Source organism: Pezoporus flaviventris, unplaced genomic scaffold, assembly GCF_033815535.1.
Source record: "Pezoporus flaviventris isolate CSIRO_AGI_PZ_B2104156 unplaced genomic scaffold, CSIRO_AGI_Pfla_v1 ptg000129l, whole genome shotgun sequence".
NCBI classification, from domain to species: Eukaryota; Metazoa; Chordata; class Aves; order Psittaciformes; family Psittacidae; genus Pezoporus; species Pezoporus flaviventris.
This window is the reverse complement of record NW_026892677.1, coordinates 1,236,727-1,258,942: the sequence shown is the minus strand read 5'-3', so window position 1 is coordinate 1,258,942 and position 22,216 is coordinate 1,236,727. Positions and strand designations below refer to the sequence as shown.

The 22,216-nt window shown below is 45.4% G+C and overlaps 1 protein-coding gene across 1 annotated transcript in view; it reads right to left on the bottom strand.

Annotated features, from left to right (window-relative positions):
* Window positions 1-22,216, bottom strand: part of TCERG1L (transcription elongation regulator 1 like) — a 78,886-nt gene that overhangs the window by 8,152 nt on the left and 48,518 nt on the right. The window contains exons 6-10 of the mRNA XM_061478696.1: window positions 16,740-16,834; window positions 15,235-15,323; window positions 12,037-12,191; window positions 6,441-6,510; window positions 2,490-2,625 (exon numbers count right to left, since the gene is read on the bottom strand). Of these exons, the coding sequence (XP_061334680.1) occupies window positions 2,490-2,625; window positions 6,441-6,510; window positions 12,037-12,191; window positions 15,235-15,323; window positions 16,740-16,834 (545 nt within the window). The remainder of the gene's footprint in view (window positions 1-2,489; window positions 2,626-6,440; window positions 6,511-12,036; window positions 12,192-15,234; window positions 15,324-16,739; window positions 16,835-22,216) is intronic.

Genomic DNA, 22,216 nt, shown 5'->3' with positions numbered 1-22,216 from the left:
CAGGGGCTTGGAGCAAGCTGCTCCAGTGGAAGGGGTCCCTGCCTGTGGCATGGGGTGGAGCTGGAGGAGCTTTAAGGTCCCTTCAGCACAAACCAGGCTGGGGTTCAAACACCAGGTTTCACGGGAAACGTGCCATTTCCCTCCAGCAGCATGGCTGTCACATCTCCTCCATTTAGAGGCTTCTCCCCTTTCCCAGTGAACCCAGCTCTCCAGAGCAGGACCCTGGTCTTCCACCCAAGCCCCTTATACCCTACATGGCTCACATTCCTGCAGCTACATGGAATGAAAGTATCACACTCCTACAGAGCTTCTTCCACCTTCTCCCAGAGTGCTTTTGGATGTGTGGGCTGTAAGGACCACTGTGGGTCTGAGCAGGTCTCTTTTATGCTCAGTGCCCTGTGCCAAAGAGTTCTACAACACAACAGCCTGGGAGCATAGGACTGAGATCCCCAGGCTGGTTTCTGTGCCTTGTACCACATCAGTGTTAATTAATTTGTTACAGAAAACTCTGGAGTAACATAAAATATTCTAATCATTCATCTAATTACAATGAAGAATAAATTCACTAAAAAAGAGTAAGTATGTGAAGTATAATTAAAACAGAGCATTTAATGCTCAAGCAGGAAAGCTGTGATGAAGTCAAATGGGTTTGTGGATCACCCTCCATGCCCACACAGGTGGACGAGTCCCAAGGTTTGGGGTTTCCTCCTGGAAAGGTTCTTGGCTTCAGGAGTACTTCCCCCCTTTAGAAGGATCAAGCAAGAATCCTTTCCTTTAGGGTATCTTACATACACGTGGACGTCAGCTTTGTTCCCAGTACAAAGGCCAGTTAGAACACAAAGCTAGTTAAGCTTGGGCTAATTCATCACAGATTCATTTGCAGAATCATAAAATCATGGGATGAAATTCCAGGAGGATATCAGTGATTCCATTTTTTTTCCATAGGAAAACTTGCCACAGACTTTATAGTGCCATTGTCCTGGAGATAGACCAAAAATCCTATAAAACTTCACAAGAAATAATCTTCTGTCGCTGTAACTGATGTAGGATTTAGAACCACGCTGAAGATCTTCCCACCCAGTTCAAGCTCTTCGCAATGTCACCAAGGAACTTCTTGAGAAATAACAACATTACGAGAAGATGGCAGGAGATGTTCATTAAATAACCAGGCTAAAAGAACACTGACAGCCTCACTTTGTGTCAAGCAATGCCAAGAAGCTGGTGCTAACCAGTGCCTTCTCTGGACCTTTAAAACCTGCTCAGGGCAAAAGCAAAGTAAGCAATTATCACTGCCTTTTAAATAATAGCAAAACCAAGCAGCAGATTTCCTGATTTTCTTGTTTTTATCAGTAAGTCTGACTCACACTGGAAACACTTGAGGAATCCTATTATAGAACATCCCTAATGCTTTTGATTTTGACTTACTGCCCCCTGACTTAAATGATGCCAGCAGACGTCTTTAACCAGTATTCATTTCTGGCACTTCTGCATTTTTTAAGCATAAATAACAAAATGTGTTAATAAAGCAGGTCTGGTGTGGAGATAATTTACTGTTGAGCTTCTGGAGCTCTAATTATCTACCTTTAAAGCCTGCTGATTACCAGTGATAAATATCACAGGCTTTGCTGCCTAACAACAGACACCTTGGATATTTATTCTTTACAGAAATTACATGAACTTCTACAGAATATGTATCTGCAGAGTGTTGGAGGGAGGCAAAAAATCTGCACTCACTACTCCATTATACACCCATTTACATCGACAGGACTAGGACCTAAACCTGGTGTGCTTACTAATACCGTTCAGGCTCAAAATGATCAGTTCACTGGCAGTGTGCAAGGCCAGGTTGGACACAGGGGCTTGGAGCAAGCTGCTCTAGTGGAAGGGGTCCCTGCCCATGGCAGGGGTTGGAGCCGGAGGAGCTTTAAGGTCCCTTCCAACACAAACCAGTCTGGGATTCCATGGCTCTGGATGGCCAGTAAATGAATTTGGAATCATGAGAGTTTGTGGTGATGATGCTAAACGAAGCAAAGAGCTTGCCAGGACTGTTCTAGGTAGAAAATACTCCTAAGCCTGGCACTGCCTTTCAGGTGATGTACACAACACATCTCTTCCTCTTTGCTCCATTTCTGAGGTTCATGCTGGACCCCAGGGCTGGTGTGTGACCATGGTCTCCATGCCCTGTTCAGCCACTGGTCTGCAGGGAAGATCTACCACCTCTGGTTATCTTTGGGTCTGTCTACAGGCATTTACCTGGAACTGCACCTGCAAAGGGCTTTCAGTTCCACAAGGCCGTGTTTGACCGGATGGCATTGGAAGAACAGTCACAGTAGAGTACAGCAAACCCAGCATGGCTAAAAGGCAGAAAAACCTTCAGTAATTCTTCATTTGACTGCTAAGTCACAGCTATGAAATTATTCCTGTAGTGCTCCTAGATGCTGCTCTAGCTTAATAAAGGGGATACGTCAGAGAAAACAAGCATTTCTTACCCCTCTCTCCAGAAGCATGTCTCGGAAATGAGTGATGCGCTCTTCTAGGGGAGGCGTGACCTGAGGTGCTGATGTCTCCTCATTTTTCTCCTCCGTTTCAGCCTTTCCCTGGTCAGCAGCTTGGGAATCTTCTATTCTTTAACAAGGTAAGATAGACAACAGTTCAGTAATTGCCAGCTGGGGAGGGGACTTTCAACCCTCCCAAGAAAACCCTCCAGGATGTTGGACTTCTTGCTCACAAGCGAAGGTTGACAGCTCAGAAGTTACCCAGCCCTGTGCTGTGTTATTAAACCATGGGGCTCATGGGCCCTGCCAGTGGATCTCCAACAGCTCATTATGTGGAAGGATGCTCATCGGTGTGATCACAGAGGAGCTCAGCACCACAATGCTAGGGTCTATATCAAGCTACAGAAATATGACAACTTCATATCAGATGTGTCAAGGACTGGAGACTCGAAAGCTGTGACTGAAGAGACTCAACTTGGTTTATTTTTCCATCCTCTGCCTTTGTGCCCCAGAATTTGAAAGTCAACACTGATCTTTATGTTCTCATGCACCCCAGGAGCTTGCTCCTAAGGGAAGAAATCTGGCAATGCACAAACCTGCAAATAAAGCATCAGTGAAGAACCTGCCCTTTGTCAGTGCAGAAAGGTCCGTATTTATCCTGACAGCCCTTTTCTTAGGTTGCATCTGATTTGGATAAATAGGTGCTTCTGAGAAATACTATGTATTGCCTGAGTCCCTTTGCCTGCAGGAACCCCCTGGATAAAGGCACATAGATAGCATTGCTGTGCCCCATCCCTGGCAGTGTTCAAGGCCAGGTTGGACACAGGGGCTTGGAGCAAGCTGCTCTAGTGGAAGGGGTCCCTGCCCGTGGGAGCAGGGTTTGGAAGTGGATGAGCCTTAAGGTCCCTTCCAACACAAACCAGGCTGGGATTCTATGAATGAATGTAAGGCTTTTTCTGGAAAGGTCTGGAGTCTTCACAAGGTTCAAGTGAGGATAATGGATATAAGATGATTTCTTTTTTAGCCTCCTACCGGCATGACTGCATTTTCTACTGAGGCAATTTTCCCCACTACAGAATAATACTTAGTTTGAAATTTCAACAGGAAAGCATTATTTTGTTTCCAAGCAAATGAATAAATTAGTCTGGAATGCGAGCTCTGGCGGGCTATCTTCCTTCTGCAAATAATTACATTACACTCACATTTATCCTAAAATGATGCTGTGCTACTAGTGATTTGAGAGATACCAAACTGGTGTTCTTCACAGATTGACAGTGACTTTCATATTGTAATAGCGCATTTCAGTCTGTGACATGATCCATGAAAGGCCCAATCCAATCTCTAGTAGATACAAAGTGCTTTTTCAAGCCCAAACTGGGAGGAATACAGCATCCTGCTCCACCAGCCAAGCACCAGAAGAGCCCCTCTTTCCTTCAGTCCTCCTCATGCAATTGAAAACGATGCTGCAAATCACACAGGCTTTTTTCTTGTGGCAAAAATGACAATAAAGGATACAACACAATAGAGACTAGAACACAATAAAGAATTTTCTTTAGAAAATAATACAATAATCTGCACAAACAACAATGTGACTTCCTTCTCAGACAGACACATGCGGGCAGCCTACTAGAACAATCCTGGAAGCCTGGAAATCTTCACACGGATAGGGCAGTGGGATGTTTTTATGTAACTGTGGTACCCACTGACAAAAGAAGAGACAATGGGCAATGGGCACAAAGAGGAAAATCTATCTAAGCGCAGGAAAAAGCTTTTTTACTGTGAGGCTGGTGGGCACTGGGGCAGGCTTCCCAGGGAGGCTGTGGGGCTCCAGCCTTGGAGATGCTCAACCCACTGGACCTGCTGGGAGCAGGGGGACGGAGGTGTCCCCAGCCCTTCTGCCACTGTGAAGAAACCCCAAAAGACCTAAGTTTCTCTGAAGATTGCTTTACTCTTTATATTAACCTGCTCTAGTGGAAGGTGTCCCTGCCCATGGCATGGGGCTGGAACTGGGTGAGCTTTAAAATCCCTTCCAACCCAAACCATTCCAGGATTCTGTGATTCTATGAACTTATGGCAAGGTTCTTAGAGATTTAAATAGCCTCTCAATGAACATCTTGTCACAAATCTCAAGTACAATAAAGGTTGTATTATTTATTATGCCATACATAAAAACAACATAATATAAAGGATGGCATAAACAGCAGTTGATATAAATTCATTATCACCTGCTATTCAACTTCTGCGGCATAAAGTCACAACTGAGGGTCGTTTTGCAGTGCTGTTCTGCTGCCTGTGCCCAGCAAATGTTGCTGGCAATTCAAGATGCCGGCCACCACCCTGTTGCATTTATGATGTGGTTGCGCTTTTAGCTTGATTGCTGTATGATTTATGCTTATATATGCATATATACATATCTATGTATCTATAAATATATACCGCAAGAACGATGCTACAGTGCATTAAGGCAGGAGAGTCAGGCAGCATCTCTGTGGTAGGCTGAGACTGCTCAGCTTGAGCTGCATTTACTTACTTGCTTTGGGGAAAAGGCACGTATATGGAGACGTATTTCTGCAAATAAATACAAGATAAATTCTGCAAATATCTAAAAAGATGGGCCTTATTTGGGACTGATAATTTTGACAATGTTCCTTTGAGTATAAAGAAAATAAGAGACTAAAAGTTAGTATTTCAAGTGAGTAAGTCATGGAAACCCAGTGAAGATGAGATAACATTCTTTACTCACAAGTGGACAGTGAAAGAGGCACTTTTAACACAATAATCTTTGAATAAGTGCATTTTTCTGGAGTTCTTTCAATAAGATTCTCGAGTTTTAGAATTCTCCTTAGCTACACGAATGGAAAGATGCTTTCACATTTTCTCAGCCAGTCACTAAAGGGAATCCCTTTAATAGCACATGGAAAACATCCACCTCTGTACACAGGTCAGAATGCGGCCCATTACTGTCAAACCCACTGACATCAGAAGATGTATTCCTAAGTATTTTATACTAAATATAAACTTTTATACTGTTTACGAATGCAAAACACTATGTAAATAGGACATATTTAGGACACATAAAGTATAAATAGACTCTCTTACACCAAGCATTAAATGCTTAAATAGCATGAGTATTCCATCTGGGAGTATCCGACTTTTCCCTCATACCAACACAAAACCACAGAAAGTCTTCCCAAGGTCAGAGGAACCACCCGATGTAGTAGGATAGGAACAGCAATGAGAATAGAATTATCCTCAATATATTCATTTGGAAAACACAAGATATTTGCTGTGCTCGCTCAGCACGACGCCCTCAAAATATAACACACTATTCTATGCAGATTTATTTTACAGGCTTATTTTTTAATGGCCCAAACCAGTATCTTACCCATAGCAGCCGACGCTAGCTGCAGTTAGGTTAACTAGAATGAAATGTCTCTAAGGTACTCCTTAAAACACAAGCTGTTACGTTCCTTTTCTTCCTGCTCTGGTGAAGGATGAGGGAGTTGCTTGTTTGGCACATGGGGTTTTTTGCCTCTTACTTCCTCAGAATTGGAAACGCACATAGTAATAAAGGTCAAATGAAAGCACAATAACAGAAATACCTCCGGATATCCTAAGCTGGCAGCCTGACACCAGTGGAAAACAATCTGCTCCACTTCAATGAAGATAAAGCTTTTATCCAGTGTCTTTGAAACAACCACATATATCTTTATAATCTTTTCTTTTAACCATTTCAAAATAAGCATGAATTTGACAAAAACTGATGGATTTCAGGGGAAACAGAGATTATAGAGAATCATGGGGTTTGATGAAGACTGGCTACCTTAAGAGTGACTTTCATAAGGAGTTATCCACACATAAAAGAACTGTATTTCTCTTTACATTTATTTGTGCCAGACATTAGCTTCCCAACATTATATATAATACAGAAACTTTAGAACTTACTTATTTCTCTTAGTTTTGATGCTAAGATCATCAGTTTCATCCCCTGGGCAAGAGCTAACACATTTGTCTGCTAAAAGGAAATAAATAGTTATTAGATTTGAACTAGATAAATGGGAATACAGATTCCTCAAATTAACCTTTCATTCCCTGCCTTTGGCTGCTGCTCAGATATTTGCTATTCTTCCCTCTCCACAGAGCGCTTTAAAAATAACACATCTTTCATCAGATCCTCACAATTGCCTTCACCCAAATGAAAGTGATAGCAATAAACCCGACCATTTCCATTCTGAAAAGCTCCTCATTTTTCATTTGTGACATGACTGGTTTAAATCTTGTTATGGTTTCACCTGATCCTCCCTCCTCCCTTCCCTTACAAATGCAACTACAAAGGCATTTCTGCACGGTTATGTCAGTACTGGCAACCAAGGATTCAACAGCAGCACCTCGCACCAGAACTTCCCTCCTCAGCCCATTCCTTTCTTATATAAGCAAATATAATGCTATTTTTCTGGGATTCCACCCCCAGTGCATCAAGATCATGGGGATACCAACAACCTCCATGCTCCTTATGCCACAGGTAACTCCAAGGTAATGTTACGCTCCTGGCTTGGTCTGGACAACCATCCTTGGAGGACTCTGGGGTTGCACTGTCACATAACGAATGTGAAGCATATGGGACAGATATGTATTTCTGGAAATCCTTTTTCTTCAGGTACACAAACTGCAGTTTTCATCACAAATCAAAGAGAACATCAGGAGCCACATCCATTCAGTGCTCGGCTTGTGCTGGGGACTCCAGTAGCTCACCATGAGAAACATAATAATCAAGGTGTGTGTACGTGGTTAGCTTGGGCATATCAGAAACACCAAACGTCAGCCTCTCTGTATTACCGTGGTAATGAAAACATGGCTTGCTATGGAGGAAATGATGAAAAAATAGATCAAAAATAAAGCTAAAATTGAACTAAGGTTATGGAGTTTAAAGGTTTGAATAACTCGGTATGGTGAGATCTGATCTCACTGAAATCAGATGAAACTCCAAGCCATTTCCTACAAAATGGGTCTAATATCTGCATCATTGAAGATAATAGAAAATTGGCCATTTATTTCAAGTTTCAATTTAAGAATCCTGTTCTCAGCTCATTTTGCTTCCCTATTTTAGTAAATGACACGTTTATTAGTGCGCTCCCAGCAAATGTTACCTTTTCATATTAAGTGTTTGAAGAACGCGAACACTAAATCACTGCAAAAGGAACAACAAAAACCAAATGGCAGCTGCAATGTTGCAGTGAGGGAAGGACCAGGAACAGAGAGCACATAAGGAGGAAATACAAAAGGACAATGTATAAACTAGAACATAAAATGTTCATACAGAGAGATGAACGGCATTCCAAACTACGGAGAGTTTGATCTCAACATTCCTGACAACAAAATTGAATTTGATATCATTTTAAATAAACACAAGTTCATGGGAGCTGTTACCTCTACTTGGAAATTGTTCTTTGGGACACCTGATCAAAACCACAGAGAAATAGGAAAAACAGCCTGCAATGGAGTGTAATTCAACAGAGATGTTATAAAGCTGTTTATCAGGGGATGAACAACCTGGGGAGGCAGCAGTGGTCTGAACGTTAAGGAATTCTGGAGGTAAAAATACAATGAGTCGTATTTTGGAGGTAAAAATATGACATATCTGAAGGTAAAAATATGACAGAGTACTTAATGGTGTCTTCCAAGAGAGCTGAAGGTGACTGGGCAAGCACAGTCCCGCTCCTACCAAATTTCACAACTGATAAAGAAGAGGAGAAGCCATTTGTCACACCACAGCCAGAGCTGGCTCGAGGACATATGCGTGGACATTACAAACACTGATGGGATGTTCTTTTACTAAAGCAAGTGGTGAGAAGTCTGGCCAGGGCAGTGAGTCTTTCCCATTCAGTGTTTCAACAGGACAAGAGCAAACTCACTGGCGATGACAAACAATTACATGGGGCTCTACAGGTACTTGAAGAATACAAATCTGAAGTCAAATTAGATCAGAATCTTTCACAGACTTCTGAAAAGGATACAGAATTTCTAGATTTTACTGTGTAAATTAGGTCAACTGCATTTATACAACCAAATCTTAGCCACCATCTAGCCTTCAGACAAAAGAACTCTGATACAAAGGGGGCTGCAGGAAACCTGGAGAGGGGCTTGGGACAAGGGCCTGTAGGGACAGGCCAAGGGGAATGGCTTTAACCTGCCCGAGGGGAGACTGAGATGAGCTCTTAGGCAGAAGCTCTTCCCTGTGAGGGTGCTGAGGCGCTGGCACAGGGTGCCCAGAGAAGCTGTGGCTGCCCCATCCCTGGCAGTGTTCAAGGCCAGGTTGGACACAGGGGCTTGGAGCAAGCTGCTCTATGGAAGGGGTCCCTGCCCGTGGCAGGGGTTGGAGCTGGAGGAGCTTTAAGATCCCTTCCAGCACAAACCAGGCTGGGATCCTGTGATTTCAGAGTTTGCTTCCATCTGCTGGCTCCTGACACAAGTCAGGTTTTCCCAGAGAGCAATGACAGCCTCCCAAGTCCTTCTCACTTTCCCTGCATGACTGACTGCTGCGGTTATACTGCCTTGGATAAATGGAACGAGATTAGAATCAGCATCATCACTTCAAATTTCAGTGCAAAGGGAAGCTCAGTAAAACATGACAAACGCTATCTATACTTTCACTCAGGAACCTACTGATTCACTTTGTACTGCTGGACCTCTGCTAAGATTATAAACTGACTTTGAAAGGGAAGAGAGGCAGCCAAGCACAAAATCTAATAATTGATTTAAAGCTTTGAGGAAGAATATTACCTGGCAGCAATCTTTCCATGAAATCACTGCCCCAATCTGACGGTCTATCAAGTTTAGAGCTTCTTAATGAAATCATTCAGCTAATCCCAGCCAAGTCATGAATTCCAGCTCAATCTCCAGAACAAAGAGGGAACACCAGCATTTACCAGGTGAGTTGAAACATTATCAAGCCACTGGCCAGATGCAAAGATGTGATCAGCAGTGCTGTAGAGTATGTATTGCACATAAGCTTGGGAGCTTACCTATATGTAGGAGCCATGCTTTATACATATGTTTGAATGCTAGAGGGTCCTAAGTATCTGTGGGAACAGACTAAACTAAATCATAACTGGTTTTGAACAGGGATCATACCAACTATGAATTAACTAGCCATTATCTGAGGCCAGAATGTCCGTTTTCTTTTAATTAGCTGAATAAATAACTTCCTCAGCCTGAACATCCAGAGAAACCATTTGAGCAGAGGAAGGAATAGGAATAGATAAGAATGGGGTTTTTCCATTGTAGTAAGACAAATATTTCAAAGAATCTTTGAGGGCAAATAGGGATATTATGGTCAGTCTGTCACCCCGGTGACGTCCCCATGGAGGAGCCGGGGATGCCAGCTGAGAGATCGCCTGATGGGAACAGATCAGTAATGAGTATATAACATACACCTCAACACCTTACACATCTCCCTAAGAACTAATACTTGGTGGAGGTGGAGGAATTGATAAATAGTAATTTTGCATTTATGCTCAAATTACAAGTGCGCTTGTTCTTTCAGCAGAGGGATGCACAACCTCCAGCATCCCATGAAGAACTACTCTGCCAACTTCTTTCCATGCCTGTGATTTAAGACTTCCAATTAAAACTCAGCAGCACCAACTAAACTAAATAAGTTTGGCAACCATTTTTGGAAGCACACAGCTCATGTGTTATTTATTTACTCCAGATTCCGAGCTAAGAGAAATAGTGACAAGTAATTCCTTTCACCTCAGCAGCTCATATATACTAATTATAACCTGACTCACTCAAATACCGAGCAACCACAATTCCCAGCTATATCAAGGAAGATTAAGACTATTAGCAATGATGATAACCATGGTCACAAAGCAACTGGTGCATGAATCAGATCTGCGTGGTATATATAGGTAATAAACAGAAAGGATGGAACACACAGCAAAAAATAGACTTTGAAGCAGCACATAACAACAACGTTAGACTCTTCTCTTTAATTACAGACCATGAACAATGACCCTCAGTTTTGTCCTTGGCCATCATTCCCTGTGGTCAGCAATTATTTGGTCTTTCAGTATAACCTGTACCAGCAAACATGTGCCATATTTTTCTCCTGAAGAATGAACTTTGGAATTATTAGATATACAGCTGAAGTTCTTCATGCCACAGACATAAATGATACATAAAAGAGCACCTGACGATTGAAATTTATATTGAAAAATATTATGACATTATATGGGGATAAAGACTAACAGAAAACCACTCTTTGCAGCTTTTTTTATCAGCACACTTCTGCTAACACAGGTAACATAAATCCTGATTATCATTCACTTTTATCTACCTGCAGGCAGGTCACGCTAACTGGCAGGTGTGCCTGTGGATCAAAGCATGTGGTCTAGATGCAGCTGGATGTCCTGCCAGTAAGAGCAGGTCTTACTGGCACTGCTCCTACATGAAAGCCAACATAAGGCATCAGGAAACAAAATGATCACTGACACCCCATCCCTGGCAGTGTTCAAAGCCAGGTTGGACACAGGGGCTTGGAGCAAGCTGCTCTATGGAAGGGGTCCCTGCCCGTGGCAGGGGCTGGAACTGGAGGAGCTTTAAGGTCTCTTCCAACCCAAACCAGTCTGGGATTCTATGGCACGGAGCAGTGACCAGTACCACAAGAGTCCACAAAAACTGGTGAAACATAATCTCTGGAGAGCAATGTGGTGGAACAAACATGGAGACACTACTGGACGGGCTGGCATGCGGGGCTGCTCCTGGACCGCTCACCAGCACGGACAAAGTCTGGCCTGAACATCTCTGGTACAGAGAGCAGGGAAAAAGATGGAGTATGGGATGGGAGAGGCAAGCTGGGAAAACTGCCTCCATGAACTGGTCATGATGGGAATGACTGGATAGCAAATACCCTGATCACCGACCAGCCAAACAGTGTATTTAAACTGTGTTTTGAAGCACTGAGCACACAGCCCTGCAGGTCAGCATGCTGTTCTTCAGCACAACTAAGTAACAGGAATTCAGCATTTAGAAGGTGACTGCAGGGTCATGTTTAGATGCAAGCACCCACGTTTCCACCAGACCTTTGAACACTCATCAAAGATTTACTGCAGGGATTTTCCTCCCCCCCCCCCCCCACTTTGGTTGGATAATCATTAGCTATGGAGCATCTCCCCCTGTATAACAGCTGAATAATTCACTGGTAATGCATTCCTAATGTACATCTTGGAAATAAGTGTAATAAAACATAAAGACAGCGTCTTCCGAGATGTATTTTCTACATCAAAGATTGATTCAGTATAAGAAGGCACCTGGTTCTTCATTGCCAATAATGAGAATACTCTATCCCCAAGCTCAGCAGTGCTGTGAAAATAAGGATTTTGCAATAAACATCAATTTTAACGCAATACTTGAGATGAAATCCCCAAAGGAAACCCACTCTAATTACAGTTATCAAACTTTCTCTGAGCGTATTTAGTGACCACGCTTCATTCCATATTTGAGTTTAAATAGAGGCAAATAATCACAGGGCTTTAGTTACTTGCTGCAGCTTCCAGCTTGCGTTTGTGAGGAGGATCCTCGATGATCCGGTTTATGTCGCCGCGGTGCTTCAGGTCCACTGGCTTCTCCCAGACTGACAGCTGCATTGTAGGGTTGAAGAAGAAGACCCGGTCATCTCCAGTCCAGACTACACACCTATTCCAAGTGATAGACTATGCTTAGATAACGTCAGGTACACCCACGAACAAGCAGTTAACCCACAGCTGATTTATTGCACCCCTGTTTGCAGCCTGTGGGTTGAGGCTCCTCTTGGATTGACAGCCTGCTCCACACCAGCCCACACCAGTCACCTCAGGTAGGATAAAATGTCACAGAAATGGTCTGAACACCCCCAGAAAAGCAGTGGGGGGAATATTCTATCACAGATGGGAAAAAGAACCAGGCAGGGAGGAGCGCTGTGGTGCCCACAGCAAGGGAAGCCACAGGAAAACACATTGCATGTTCTAAAGACACAGCTGAGAGCAGCAGGTAGCAGAACCCTCAGCACTGGGGCTGGGTGCCCATCACTTCAGTGGCCTTGATGACCACAGGTTGGTGCTTTGCCTACTACTAGCAGGGAGGAGGTGCAACCACAGCATCCCCATGGCAACCCAACAGCATCCCCATAGCATCCCATGGCATCTCAATGGCATCCCTGCTGGCTCCCACCATGGCCTGCTCTGGGCAGGTACCACCAGGCACTGTAGAAATCTGCCACAAAGGTTTAGGTTGGGTTTTATGGGCTCTTTCAAGTATGAAAAACACGCCCAAGTGCTGCTGAGCAAGCTGCAGCTCCCTGGCTCAGTCAGTTTGAATATGCACAGCAGCAGTTCAACTTCTTGTCCTGGCATTAATTTTAGATCAGGTAAAACAACATGAAAATAAGCACCACACCATCCTTAATAGACATTCAAACCCCCCAAGTTGCACTTCACTAAATCTGTATACTAAATATACTAAATCTATATGTAAATAAACAACCAGAATATCAATCTCAAACCCACATGCTCTGAATCATAATGAAAACTAACAAACATCATCTACACACTTTGACTTCCTCATGCACACAAATACTTCTACTAGGAAAATGCCGGTCTCTGAAGCAGAAACACATGGAAGGAAAAAATCTTATCATTAGAAGATGCTTTACTGTGATTAAAATCAGGAACAAAACTGGTTAACAAAGAGACTGGTCTGGGTAAAAGACTGCAAACATGAAAATGCTCCATCACTGTGGAGTGCTATAAGATAACCCAAGGTACTGTGTACCATGGTAAGACATCACCACTGATCTTGCCCAGACATGTAATGAAAGATGCACAACCCCTGTAAGAAGCCATGGAGGAAGCTTCAAGGTGATGGCAACAACTTGGTATAAGTGTGTTCTTGAGCCTGAAAATCCCTGTCATCATGTTCAGTGGAGTTAAATGATCTCCCAGGAAACAGGAGCACAGAACTGGCTGTACAAACCCAGCTGTGGACTTTAGGCACATCCCATGGAGGTTCTGGCAGTAATGCCGGATGCAGTAACAGGGATGTGACAAATATTTGAATAACTTTATTTTGACGCCTAACTGTTTTGGATCACAAACAGCCCCACAAGACATCCTCTGTTAGGGTTCTGGTGGAAGGGACCTTAAAGATCAACCTGCTTCAACCCCTGCAGGGACCCCTTCCACTAGAGCAGCTTGCTCCAAGCCCCTGCATCCAACCTGGCCTTGAGCACTGCCAGGGATGGGGTATGGTAACACATTTTCTGTCTCTAGGGGCACGCTGCTGAGCACAGTGCTCCCCTGGCCTCACACACACACATTGATGGTGCTCCCTGACCTCCGAGTATCACCATGTCCCATGTGCCACCACTGCAGGTTAGAAACTCTGGGGTCCTTTGCTGACACCTCTTCCCTTTCTATGACTAACATAATTTGACATTTAGTTTAAGATTAAAGTCCCTTTCCCCCTGTAACACATCACTTCTACCCCTTTGGTATAATAATGGTTTCAGTTATCCAAAGGGGTAAGTGGTATTTTGCTTCAGTCACAGAGCATAAGCTGGAAATGGAGATATTGTTATGATCATGTTCCCCTTTAGTAAACTGTATTTACAAATGAGTAAGGGCACAAGATAATGATGTTAGTGGGGTTTTGATTCCATCAGGTGAGTAAGGTTTGCTGAGACACCTGAAAACTTTTCTGCCATTAAAAATTACGGTCTAGCTTCTTCTCGCAGGAGTTGTCACCTCAACCAATGGTCCTTACACACTAAACAGTCCTCTGGAAACCGAGAAATCCTGGGTTTCTCCTTAAGAGACTGAAATATCACAAGCTTAGATCTGAGAGGAGTGCACTTGAGTGGAGGTCCTGGATTCCCATCCCACACCAAGCAGATGCTGCTGTAGGAGGGGGTGCCGTTAGATCCCACTGTGAGTACCATCAGCTACTGCTCTTCCCTGTAAGAAAGGAGGAACCATAACCTACTTATGACACTGCTGGACTCAAGCAGCTCCTCTGCACTACACTGCAGAGCAGCAATTGTCAAGAAGAGAAACGACTGATGTAAATAATGTATTTACGATGCTGAGACGAAGTAGGATGTTGGACTGTGCTTACAATAGCAGTCTGTAAAATGGCACAATATGATAATAACAAATAATGGATGATACACACATAGAGTGCCAAAGATCCCACAGACAGGCCAAGGGGAATGGCTTTAACCTGCCCGAGGGGAGACTGAGATGAGCTCTTAGGCAGAAGCTCTTCCCTGTGAGGGTGCTGAGGCGCTGGCACAGGGTGCCCAGAGAAGCTGTGGCTGCCCCATCCCTGGCAGTGTTCAAGGCCAGGTTGGACACAGGGGCTTGGAGCAAGCTGCTCTAGTGGAAGGGGTCCCTGCCCGTGGCAGGGGTTGGAGCTGGGTGAGCTTTGAGGTCCCTTTAGCACAAACCAGGCTGGGATTCTAGACCAGCCACAAAGTATAACTCATTACTATGAGATGTAGTTACCCAGTATGTAGTTACCTGAATGGGAACATGGTCAGGAACCGGGATCATGAGATTAATTAGAAGCTCTAGTAGAAGCTTGGACAGGACCCCAGCATTGCTACTTAACACCCAGGGCAGTGTGTCTTCCCCATGTAACAGAGCACTAATGCATTTCTGGCAACGGAAACAGCACTGCTGAATGGCTTTTAGCAATTGCTTACCATGGTGATCCCGGCACTGGAGTGGATGCCACGGGCCTGTTGCCACTGGATGAGCTGTCATCTTCATTTACTAGTTTAAATGAATGCTCCTTGAAAGACAGATAGAGATTAGTCAGCAAATGAAGCCGATGCAGAAGGCTGCTACTGCTACACAAATCACTCCCTTTAACTTGAAGTGGTTCAACCTCATGGCCATTATTGCACAAGGGGCTTTATGAACAACCAGCTACCTTGGGAATAGACCAGAAACGGGGAATCACAAAACATCGCCTGACTTAAAGCAATAGAAATGAAAAACCAGCAGACACGCTTTTATCCACGCCAACAGCTCACAGGGGAGAGTGGATATGATTGCATACTGCAGCCCGAGATGCAGGAATCCCCCCGTGACAGGGCCAGGCTGTTTGGATGGAGCAACAGGCAATGCAGGAGGTTGCATGGTGCAACCAGCAAGTACAGGTGCTGTTTTACCTGCTGAAGAACAGCAATTTATTGTAAAAGCTTATGGAAATGAATTGCAAGGGGAGGTCTGGGAGGAAGGCAGTGCTGTGGCTCAGTGCAGTATCAAAATACAAAGATCATAGAACAGGATCCCAACCTGGTTTGGGTTGAAGGGACCTTAAATCTCCTCCAGCTCCAACCCCTGCCACGGGCAGGGACCCCTTCCACTAGAGCAGCTTGCTCCAAGCCCCTGTGTCCAACCTGGCCTTGAACACTGCCAGGGATGGGGCAGCCACAGCTTCTCTGGGCACCCTGTGCCAGCGCCTCAGCACCCTCACAGAGGGAAGAGCTTCTGCCTAAGAGCTCATCTCAGTCTCCCCTCGGGCAGGTTAAAGCCATTGCCCTTGGTCTGTCCCTACAGGCCCTTGTCCCAAGCCCCTCTCCAGGTTTCTTGTAGGCCCCCTTTAATGAAGAGGTTTTATTCAAGGACCATGTAATTACCTGTAAAGGAGGCTATGGAAGTGCACAGCAATTCAAATCAGTAACATGAAAAGGGGGGCAGGAATAAATTCTTTCTTGCCCCTGGGGCTGATACTGCAATAAGCAGCACAACACCCACCGAGGGGATGATCCTGCCCCGAGCAGGGGCTGAGCCACCTCCACAGGTCGCTGCCACTGCAGTGAGACAGCAAATCACAGACACTGTGATTCGATCACAGCTTCTCAGCACATGAATTGCTTCGTGGGCTGTGTCACAGCTCCACATATGCACACACTCCCCCCCCCCAACCCCTAGACTCACTTCTCCTCCAGTATGGGGAGGAAACCCAGCTGTCAGCATCAAACCCAGCTGTGAGCATCCCTCCTCCGATACCCTGACACTACAGTGACAGAGCTCCTATAAACCAAGATAAATTAGATAGATAGCTCTTCAAAATCGACCCTAGGAAACCATCCTGTATCAGCAGCACAGCTCCAGCCAGAGGACGCTGCCTTATCCTGACTTGGATTTGTGCAGTTCCATAGCTTAAAGAGGTTTACAGAGGCCCCCCAACCCTGCAGACCTTTTCACCAGCGCTGTGCCCAGGGGTGCTCTTCCTCTCCGTGTGCAGAATCAAGGCGGGTGGGCAGGAGGATCGACTCGATTCTTTGCCATTATCTGTGAGGGAAAAGGATTTCTTTTTAATGGGCAACACATTCCCAATGAGCCACAGCTGGTGAATTAAACCCAGCCCCTCCCTGTTGCCTTCCCCTCTTCCTCCTCACTCACTTAGAATCATAGAATAGTTAGGGTTGGAAAGGACCTTAAGATCATCAAGTTCCAACCCCCCTGCCATGACTTATCGACACACATACGTGTGTGTAACGCATGTGTGCTGAGGACCATATTGCCTGTCTAAATACCATCCTGTGTTTTAATGGGACACATTCATACTCTTCAGAGTGAGCGGTTTATTGCTCTGAGATTTTCATCCTGCTTTCCCTGACCCAGGAACAAAGCAGAACCCTGTTGCAGGGTTTCTATAGGACTGCATGTTACATAGCAGATTCACACATCAAAATACTATTCACTTCATTTCAAAATCAGACTACAGCATAGGCGACATGTAACAGGGGCTACACTGAGAGAAAGGTGGAGCCTGAGCCATTTGCTTCACCATGGAATATATCATAATGATAAATATTTAAACAAATGTCGTTTTTCGCAGATGAGCACTTAATTTTTACGGGCAGTGAAAAAGAAGCTTTACAAATCATAGCAATTAATTTCCACATTAAAGAGCGAGGCATAGGGAGCTGCTAATACATATCAAAAGGGTCTCTAAATTTATCTTTCTTCCCTCGACATCTGGTAATCGGGAATCAAAGTGATGTGGGGCCCATGGGTCTTTGAACGTGGTACTGTCACACTGGCTTCAGCCAGGCCCCGAGCACCCACCTCCACGGAGCAGGAGAGCCAAGGACCAAGGATGCTTCCTGCATGCACTGCTCGGAGCGACCTGGAGCCACAATTAGGGAACCTCGCTTCAATTAAACTGTGCTAATACATTCTCCATCGCTAACGCACAGCAGAAGGAAGACAGAGTGCAGTTTCTGGGCTATGTCACGGAGGTATTTCGTTATCTCGCCCTGTGTTTTCCTGTCATTCCAACTGCTCTTGCCCAGGGACACCCTTGGTGGCTTGTTCTCCACTCCCACTGTGTGCAACGAGCCAGCCCTCAGCATGGCTGGTGAACGGGTCCTGTACAGCCACCTCCTTTCCGACGAGGGCTTTGAACCGAAATACATGTGTAGGGGATTAAAGGAACCTTTTCAGATGCCCCTCCACAGCAAAGGTTCCTTTGCACCTCATTGATTTTGTAGCAGTTTAAAGCCCAAGGTTGGGATCCCTTTGCAGGCGCACATCTGGTGCCAGGCACGTTCTGCCTGCGCACATTTGGCACAGGCACCATGGCTGTCCACGTGCTAGGAGCCTTTCAGGGCAACGCTGCTGAGTGGCATGGTATGCCTCAGCATTTCCTGCTCCTGGCTCCTGCTCTTGTCATGGAACAATCCCTGGAGCAACAGGTCTGGGAGGCCTGTCAGCTGCTGCTGAAAGAAACACAGACAAAAGCTGCTTGGATTCTGTCACTCAGACACGGAGCAGCAGCACTTGGGAAAGGATGCCTAACAAAGCTGGGATTTTAGTTTTGATTTGCAGGGAAATCCCACCAACCCCCCCCACACACACACACTTCTTTCTCCTTCTATTTCACAAGGACAAAAAAAAAGCTTTTTCTTATTATTAGAATTTTCCTTCCTTTGTAGTCTTCATTATCACATTGGTTTAAGAAGGAGACACGATGCTTCATTCATGTAGATGCACGCACACACACATGGATGAGGAACACGACAACTCACTGCCTGGCTTTGGAAGCGTTAATGCAAACACAGAGCTGTCAGTTGGCAGACTTAAACAAACCTTTGCACATGTGAAATTCAGCAGAGGGCTTCCCCGCAGCTGATGCTGAGGAAATGAAATAGGAGAGAGAACCTAAAGCAGCCTTGGCACAGCGCTGGGAGCTCCAGCTTGGTGCAAAGGAAGGTACCACATACGGGGTAAGTACTTTTATTACTGCTGCTCTTCCCCTGCCCTTTCATAAATGAAGATTGGGTTGAAGCATGGAGCGGGGGCATGGCTCTCGCACACTGCAGCCATTCTCACTCCCCTTTGAACCTTACACATCTTCAGCATGGAAACACTGTGCTGCAAAGGCCAAAGTCAACCTCTTTTCCTTCCCCTTTAGAAAGCCCCCTCACTGCATCCAAACTGGAAAGCAGAAGCCCCAGGCAGGAGCCTGGGTGCTGTAGGTTTTGCTTGAAATGCAGCACCCGCAGCACAGCACGTCAGTGAATTTCTGCAGCACGCAGTGCATTAGGCATTCGCATGTGCAATATACCTCCACAACATTCTGGACAGTCAGCACATAGGAAATAAGATGGAAATAAAAGACCCATAAAATAACAGAGAGTCCTGAAAGTCACTGTGCACGTCAGGAGTCGTTTATCTTTATATCCATGGTTGAACATTGCGGCTGGTTTCCATGTCATGTAAAGAAAAAATAACTTGACCTTGTATTCTGCCCTCGAGCTCAGAGGCACTTGGTGCCCATGGAGCAGGGAACACATGCCAGGGCAGGAGCACACCTCAGCTCAGGCTCACTTTGCTATGGAGGGACACCAAGCTTCTGAAAAGCGAGGTGTCAGACCTGCAACTGCAAGAGGGGAGGCAGAGAGCCCGTGCTGCTGAGCCACAGCCCCACTCTGCTTCCAGAGGAGGGCATGAAGCAGAACACTGGCAGAACTTCCTTAGATCGCAGAATCCCAGCCTGGTTTGGGTTGGAAGGGATCTTAAAGCTCCTCCAGCTCCAACCCCTGCCACGGGCAGGGACCCCTTCCACTAGAGCAGCTTGCTCCAAGCCCCTGTGTCCAACCTGGCCTTGAGCACTGCCAGGGATGGGGCAGCCACAGCTTCTCTGGGCACCCTGTGCCAGCGCCTCAGCACCCTCACAGGGAAGAGCTTCTGCCTAAGAGCTCATCTCAGTCTCCCCTCGGGCAGGTTCAAGCCATTCCCCTTGGCCTGTCCCTACATCCCTTGTCCCAAGCCCCTCTCCAGCTTTCCTGCAGCCCCTTCAGGCACTGGAGCTGCTCTCAGGTCTCCCCTTCAGGAGCCTTCTCTTCTCCAGGCTGCCCCAGCCCAGCTCTCTCAGCCTGGCTCCAGAGCAGAGCTGCTCCAGCCCTCGCAGCATCCCCATACTCCCCCCCACCCCAGATCCTTAGAGACTTCTCTGAACACACCAGGAACAGCCAGCCAGCAAGAGGTGTTTACCCTCCAGCAGCAACCAGTGCATGTCTTTGCTCAGGATCACTCTTTTCTCATTAATTAAACTCGTCCCGTGTCCCCCCCCCCCCCCTTTAACTTCTGTACATATACAATCCCACAACCTGACAATTAAGCTACCCTGACACGTTTCCAACATAATCACACACCTTTTTTTGCCCCCAAACTCAGCAGTACAATTACTGATGATGTGCTCCTGCGCTCGCTATAACGCCGCTGAAGGATGCGCTGGAGATGGGAGGATAAAGATATCTGATTAAAGACACTACTCTGAGGATCCACAGCAGGTAGAGAGCCATGAATAATTCACAGTATGAAAAATAAAGGTGAAGTAGCAAAACTGTCTTGGGTATATCACAGAGGGTGTAGGTGTGTGATCATAAACATCTCATTAAAAGCAGAATTAGGGAGAGGAAAGAGGGAAGATTGATTCATGCCACAAGAAGCTACGGACAAGAGATTAAACCAAATACTTTGCAAAAGTATTTGGAAGCCAAACCTCCATTAGTTTAAAATTTTGATTCTAAACGTTTCCATTGATTGGATTTTACTTAAAGTGCACACATAGATGACTATAGAATCTCAGAATGGTTTGGGTTGAAGGGACCTCAAAGCTCCTCCAGCTCCAACCCCTGCCACGGGCAGGGACCCCTTCCACTAGAGCAGCTTGCTCCAAGCCCTGTGTCCAACCTGGCCTTGAGCACTGCCAGGGATGGGGCAGCCACAGCTTCAAGTGCACATTTGCTTTTCTGTGGCACTTAGAGGCTGTGAAAGGTGTGAAAACACCTGTATGAGTGTCACATGCTGTCAATTATGACTCCTGCTTTGATTGTTGTTCCACTGGAGATAAGGACAGTCTGCAGCAACCTGGAGAAGAAGAGTGGGATCTCCTCCAAAACGCTAAAGCAAAGGCCATCGTGGTTGAGTGAAAGTACCACTGTTCTCTGACATGCATTCGGCAGCAAAGCAAAGGTGACAAAAGGAGAACAAAAAAAGATCTTTCGTATTTTTCAAGAGAAAGTTGGAAACAAAAATGTAATGTTTGTCTTATTTACATTACTTGTATGCATATAAAACCATACCAATTGCTCTTCCAAAGCGACGGCCTCCCAACAGCATGGGGCCACGTGGCTTAGGCAACTTATGGATCAAATGTCACACTGGCCTTGTCATTAGATGTCACCTAATCATCAAAAGGCTTTCTACAGACACATCCTTATTCAGCATGCCGGATAACAGCAGGAGCGTTTGTGTTTTCAAGACTGCCAGCAAGGAGTTTATAAAGTCTATTCCATGTGGAATACACGAGAAACCAGGATTTCAGTTCTCAACAAGCTGCAGAGCAGCCTGACCCTTGCATGCATCCATCCCTGCATTCCTTGAAGAGGTTCAGTATCTCCTCCATCTCACTGGCTTCTGACAAGCAGGCAAGTCAGTACAGCTCTTGGGGACTTTAAGGAGAAGTATGCAATTCTTGGAACACAATAACTATGGGCAATAAAGGAGGTAGGTGTTTACCAGAAGCAAACCAAACCAGACAAGAAACCTTAAGCTGAAGTGTGTCAGGAGATGTGCATGAGCGTTTCTGCAGTTTTAAGGTGTCTGTGTCTTAAAATTTCCAGCAATTTCTAGATAGAGCTGGAATACCCAGCAACATGATTCAGACAGGATCTCATTGAGCAGCAGCTGGACCCGCTTCAGAGGGACCCTCCAGCCCTCGCAGCATCTCCATGGCCTCCTCTGGCCTTGCTCCAACAGCTCCACGTCCCTCTTGTGCTGCTGCTCCAGAGCTGGACCAGGACTGCAGGGCTGATCAATGATGTTCCCAATTTCCTATCAAAATCTGATTTTGATTATGATTTGTAACGCACATATGTGAATCTGAACAAAGCCACAGGACTTCCTCCAGCCTTTGGGAACAGCACTGCCCCTTCTCTCACAATAGCACACACACATTTACATGACAGTAAATGAAGCAGCTTTATCACACAGTACAGCACAAAGCATCCTCCGAGGCTCCAGTCAACGAGCCTTCATGGAGCAACTATCCAAAAGATAACCACATTATCACTGTAATGCTTGTGAATACCACTGGCACGGGACATGAAAAGCCCAAGGACACTTCGGAAACTTGCCTTTTGTATCACCAAATGCAAAGCA